The 6,000-nt window shown below is 50.9% G+C and overlaps 1 protein-coding gene across 1 annotated transcript in view; it reads right to left on the reverse strand.

Annotated features, from left to right (window-relative positions):
- Nucleotides 1-1,164: 1,164 nt before the first annotated feature.
- The window catches only part of znf804a (zinc finger protein 804A), a 50,997-nt gene continuing 46,161 nt past the window's right edge, over nt 1,165-6,000 (reverse strand). The window contains exon 4 of the mRNA XM_081713357.1: nt 1,165-6,000. This exon is cut by the window's right edge and continues 1,168 nt beyond it. Coding sequence (XP_081569483.1) covers nt 3,871-6,000 — 2,130 coding nt within the window. The 3' untranslated portion in view covers nt 1,165-3,870.

Raw genomic sequence — 6,000 nt, forward strand, 5'->3', positions numbered from 1 at the left:
GTGAGCATGTGATCTTCTTCAGCCAGCAGCAAATCAGAGCTGAGCAGGACTCGCGGTTTCTGCAAGGCTGTATTGTGTACGTGTGGGCTCAGCTGTGTGCGTACACGTGGATGGCATGGGCTGGGCTGTATTATGTGTTGGTGAGGCTGTGTTGTGTACACATGGATGGCTGTGTTGTGTATGCATGGACTGGGCTGTGTTGTGTACGTGTCGGCGAGGCTGTGTTGTTTATGCGTGGATGGCTGTGTTGTGTATGCATGGACAGGGCTGTGTTGTGTATGTGTCGGCGAGGCTGTGTTGTTTATGCGTGGATGGCTGTGTTGTGTATGTGTGGACAGGGCTGTGTTGTGTACACGTGGATGGCTGTGTTGTGTACGTGTCGGTGAGGCTGTGTTGTGTACGTGTGGATGGCTGTGTTGTGTACGTGTCGGCGAGGCCGTGTTATGTATGTGTGGACAGGGCTGTGTTGTGTATGCGTGGATGGCTGTGTTGTGTATGCATGGACAGGGCTGTGTTGTGAACGTGTGGATGGCTGTGTTGTGTACGTGTCGGCGAGGCTGTGTTGTGTATGCGTGGACAGGGCTGTGTTGTGTATGCATGGACAGGGCTGTGTTGTGTATGCGTGGACAGGGCTGTGTTGTGTATGCGTGGACAGGGCTGTGTTGTGTATGCGTGGACAGGGCTGTGTTGTGTATGCGTGGACAGGGCTGTGTTGTGTATGCGTGGACAGGGCTGTGTTGTGTATGCGTGGACAGGGCTGTGTTGTGTATGCGTGGACAGGGCTGTGTTGTGTATGCGTGGACAGGGCTGTGTTGTGTATGCGTGGACAGGGCTGTGTTGTGTATGCGTGGACAGGGCTGTGTTGTGTACGTGTGGATGGCTGTGTTGTGTACGTGTCGGCGAGGCTGTGTTGCATACGTGTGGTTTTTGTCATGTTGAAGCTTGGTGACTGAGAGCGGCGAGAACATGACCCAGTGCTGATCCACATGCTTGGAACCACCGCCCTCAGCCCTGACATGAAAGATTCATCAGGGTTTTCACAGTTAGAGTTTTCTGTTTAGCAGTCCTGATCTGGACTTTGTGGTGCTTTCACAGACGTGTTTACAATATAGTGAGGAACTAAGTCACAAAAATGGATCTGGAATAAAAACTAAAGAAATATCAGCCATTTCTCTATTTTATTAGATATTAGTTCAACATCATTCATTTGGCAAAGTGGCGTAAAAAACATAGTTGCTTTATCTTACCTAAATATTTCATACGTACTAGGTACCTTGCACAATAAAAACAGGAACATATTTACAGACACACATGAATTATAAATATTATTCCTTTACAACATGTACATATTCATAAAGCAAATTGATTTAAATGCTGAAAAAATACAGTGTGCCTATACACAATGTTTAGTAGAGATCAGGTTTCCACACATGAGGCAGTCAGCTGTGTGTGGGCCTCACACAGGTCACCATGTCACACGGAGCTGAAATACCCACATATGTTTGTCTGGAACCCAGGAAAAAGACCAGAAGAACCAACACCACTTTCCCCTCAGCATCTTGCACCATTCTCACTGTAGCAAACAGGACTCCATTACCCAGTGTCTCATGATTAAACCTGAATTAGATTTGCATTAGAGTGTAATGGGGTCTTAATCTTGCGCTGGACGTATAGAGTTCGAGCCGGTCTTAACTAACTTTACCTTCGCTAAGGGAATTTCACTGCTCTATTCACCGGTCCATTCGGAAAGGACCACACTATTCTGCCTCACACTCACTCTCTACACACACTTGTGAGAAAACATTTGTGAGCTCTTGGCAGTTACGGGTTCTTTTTATAGCTCTAGTCATGGATTCTTTTTGAATTGTTTCAGGTCTGTAATATCTTCACTTCACCTCACCTGCCACATGTTCATATAGCAGAGGAGGTCAAGCCCATGACAGAATTAAGTGAAACACCAATTAGCCTCTCCTTTAAGAGGTCATTGTTTTTAAAGAGGTTATTCTAGAGCTTCAAGTGCATTTTCTTTCAATTCCCTTGATTGTTTCAGTAAAGTTAGTTTCAGTAAAATTGTGTTGTTTATTAAATACATTGCCATTTGTTCAGTTATGAGAACTGGTAAAGATCAGATCAGCGTTTTGAGGTGAGTCAGAATCACACATCTTTCCAAATGCTTCCAAATGTTTTTTTAAGTTAATCTTCTTATTATTTTAGCAGCTGGACTAAATAAATTATAAATCATTTTTAAACTGATGCAAAGAGGATAAATTTATATAGTGGTCATTCTTGTCCGTGGCATAAAATACCTCACACAGCATGGCACACACACACGCACGCACGCACGCACACACACACACACACACACACACACCCCCCTCATTCCCCTCTGATTCTTTGTCACTCTTCACTCAGGTATTCTGTCCCTGTTTGTGTCTGATTTTCACATGGCTAATTACCCAAGTGTACAAATCCTGGTAGAACACTAATGCTGAAGCATCAATAAAATAGAATTTTAGCTTAATTCACCGCTGTCCCGTAGGGTCCCGTAGGGTCCTGTAGGATCTGTTCCTTACCAGGAGAGTAATGGTGGTCACTGCTTTCTTTAATGTGTTGTGCCAGCCGTGGACATGCTGCGTTGTTCTTCCTGTCACCACAGTAACTTTATGGTGCAGGAAGGCCGGCATGGATAACATAGTTCACGATATTTGGGATGTTTTATTTTGGCGGTGTGTGATAGGGAAAGTACTTCAGACAGAGATTCATCTCTCCTACAGCTTTTACATCGCACGCAGATACACAGAAGGCCTATACAGATTTACACAGTGACAAACAAGAGGAATCGGTCACGTGCGAATCGGTCACGTGCGAATTGGTCACGTGCTTTTTCATGGTTTGTAGTTTTTGTGCTTCTGAATAGACAAGTATAGAAGATTATGGAGATTCTGAGGGGCTGTTGGTAGTTAAATGTGCATCAGCCTGCATTAAGCACACACATGCGCGCACACACACACACACACACACACACACACACCCACACACCCACACACCCACACACATGCGAACACATGCGCAACATTTGCAGCGATGGGGTCTGCAGTAGCAATCAAGAACATAAAATCTTTCAGGGGGCTCATTTAAGTAAATGAGAAGATGGAAACAGTAATGTCCACATGCATGTTTGCAGTCAGTCTGTAGGGTACTAAGAACCCAGTTTAAATGATGCTCTGTACTCCATACCGCAATGTTCCTACCTCTGCAAAATACTACACACTTCTGTAGCAGTTACCTGGTGCTTGGCCACTTCTCCAAGCTCATGTTGAGCTCTCACACACACGCTGTACATCAGAACATCACCGTCTAGATGTAAACCCGACAGAGATTCTCGACCTGACACACACACACTGTGGCTCTTCTAATCCCAGCCGTCGTCGCAGCCAAGCAAAGAGAGATCCAGGATCAGACATCCGTCTGTGCAGACCAGCTCGGCAATGTAGTTAACGATTCAGGCAAATTAAGAAGTTTAAATGGCAATTTGATCACTAAACACATTGTCACACATGAGTCATTTTCTCTATCGTGTGTTAATGGTTTGAGGTACTGCTTATCTCACAGAGTCATGGCTCATTGGGTAAAAGTACATTTCACTGGGTTTGTTTGTTCCTCTGCCTGACGGGAGAAAATAGGGATGACTGAATTATTGTAATAAATCCTCTGAACATCTGTGACCTCTTATCTATAAAATATCATAACAAAATGCTATAGATCTATGTTTTTCACTAGTAATACAAATGGCTGTTTTGTTTATTAATTTTTGTCTGTTTGAGCAATGCCAGGAGTGTCTGAGTGCAGAGTGGGCGTGGAGAGGGAGCTCTAGAAGAGAGACGGAAGAGGGAGCACAGCAGGGTGGGGGGGCAGTACAGGGGCAAAGGCTGGCCGGTGGAGGATGGGCGCGAACATGGCAGGGCGGGGCAGGGCGTGGAATGTCACGGCAGGTGGAGCCGACACCACCGACACCTGTGGGGGCGTCACGAAGGGCCTGGCGGCGGGTGGATGGATGTCAGGCCCCAGGGAGAGGCGAGGGACGGGCACCACCTGAGGAAAGAGTGGGGGTTGAGGGGGTAGGTAGGCTGCATGGTGGTGCTGGAGAACCGTGTGGCGGATGGTGATGGGGGCAGGGGTCATGGCAGAGGGCAGGTGAACAGGGCGGAGCACCGGCGCCGACACTGGGAGAGCCAGCTGGGGTAGCATGGGCTTCAGCTTGGTGGCGAACACCTGCTGGTGCAGGGCGTGTGGACGGGCGCGAGGACAGGCGCGGGGGCGCAGCAGCCGGTGCCGCTCCAGGCTGGCGGCATGGACCTGCAGGTGCGGCGTAGCATAACAGCGTCCAGGGTACGAGCCCTCCAGGCCTAGCGCATCCCCCTCGGGGAGGGAACGCCGGCGGAACGCCGCGGTCTGCGGGGCTGGATGACGCGGTTTGTCCGAGCGGCCTTTCTCTGGCCTCACTGGAGCACACGTTGCGCAGACCTGCACCGACACGCCGCGCTTCTGACACGCCTCCACAGACGCGGGAGCCGGCCTCCGCTCTCGGAGCGTGACGTGGGTCAGGACGCCGGCAGGCTGGGGCGGGGAGGTGGGGTGCGGGGGGTCAGGCTCGGCCCGACAGCAGCTGTTATCTGGGCCTGCTGGAGCCGAGACTCTCGGTGTCTGACCCTCAGCTGCACCACGCACTCTGTCATCAGTGCTCAGTGAGATTTGTTCTTGTCCACCGTAGACCCCACGTTCCCCTTTTAGAAGGTGGCAGTGCTCCTTCGTCTCATCTATCTGCCTGTCTCCTGTCTCCCCAGTACCCCTGTCCTCCACGTCTAAAACTATACTTTCATCCTCAGTGTGTTCATTAGTGAGGGGAGACGTCTGATTGAGAACTAGGGCCAGTTTAGTTTTTTTCCGGCCATGTGTGGAGTAAGAATATTCCACGTCCTCGTGCCCACGGACTGCTGTTGATCCGTCCGCCCCACCACACAGCTCCTCCTCTGAGCAGTCACACACACACTGCATGTCAGCAGACTGCTGTTCGCCCTCACTGCTCTGTGAGTCCCCGTGTGTCCTCTTCTGCGCCCGTCCTTTCCGTGGAGTGTCCCTGTCTCTCTGTGCTGATAGAGCCACGTGTCCCTGGATGTCAGGATCTGAGGGGGCTGCCTCACAGCCTGAGAGACACACATGAGGGGGGGCCTGAGTGGGGGTGTGTGTGGGGATATGAGGGTGTGTGTGTGTGTGTGTGGGGGGGGGGGTCTGTGTGAGGGTGTGTGTGGGCGTCTGTGTGAGGGTGTGTGTGGGGGTGTGTGTGAGGGTGGGAGGGGGTGTGTGTGGGGGGCTGTGAGGGTGCGTGTGTGTGGCGGGGTGTGTGAGGGTGTGAGGGGTTGTGTTCGTGGTGGTGTGTGTGAGTGTGTGAGGGGGGGTGTGTTTGGGGGTGATTGTGAGGGTATTTGTGGGACTGTGAGTGAGGGTGTGAAGGGGTGTTGGTGTGAGGGTGTGTGTGGCGGTGTGAGAGTGTGTGTGTGTGAGGGTGTGTGTGGTGGTGTGAGGGGGTGTGTGTGTGAGGGTGTGTGTAGTGGTGTGAGGAGGGACATGTCCCGTTCTAGCTGTCTCCCCTGCGGCAGGGTGCTGTGCTGTTTCCCCGCTGTTCCTGAGCACCTGGTCACAATCCGGCTGGTGCGAGTCGTTGGCGGTGCCTGACACGTCCCGTCTGCAGGATGCCACCCCCCCGCCCGCAGCTGGAGATGTGTCCTTGTTTCCAGCCTGATTCCCAGGTGATTGCTTTGACTTCTCTAATAGCTGCTCTTGCTGTGAAGTGGTGCCTCTAAATTGGCTATCCAGCCCTTCGCGACTCTGTCCTCGTCTGTGAAAACTCCTCCGTGTCTGCGTTCTGCTCTGCTCTGCCGGGCTGCTGTCTCCTCCTCTCTGTCTCCTCCTGCATCTCTTGTGTCTCTTTTTGTGTCGGCT

Source organism: Electrophorus electricus, chromosome 4 (genome assembly GCF_041902795.1).
Source record: "Electrophorus electricus isolate QZ-2024a chromosome 4, ASM4190279v1, whole genome shotgun sequence".
Classification (NCBI taxonomy): Eukaryota; Metazoa; Chordata; class Actinopteri; order Gymnotiformes; family Gymnotidae; genus Electrophorus; species Electrophorus electricus.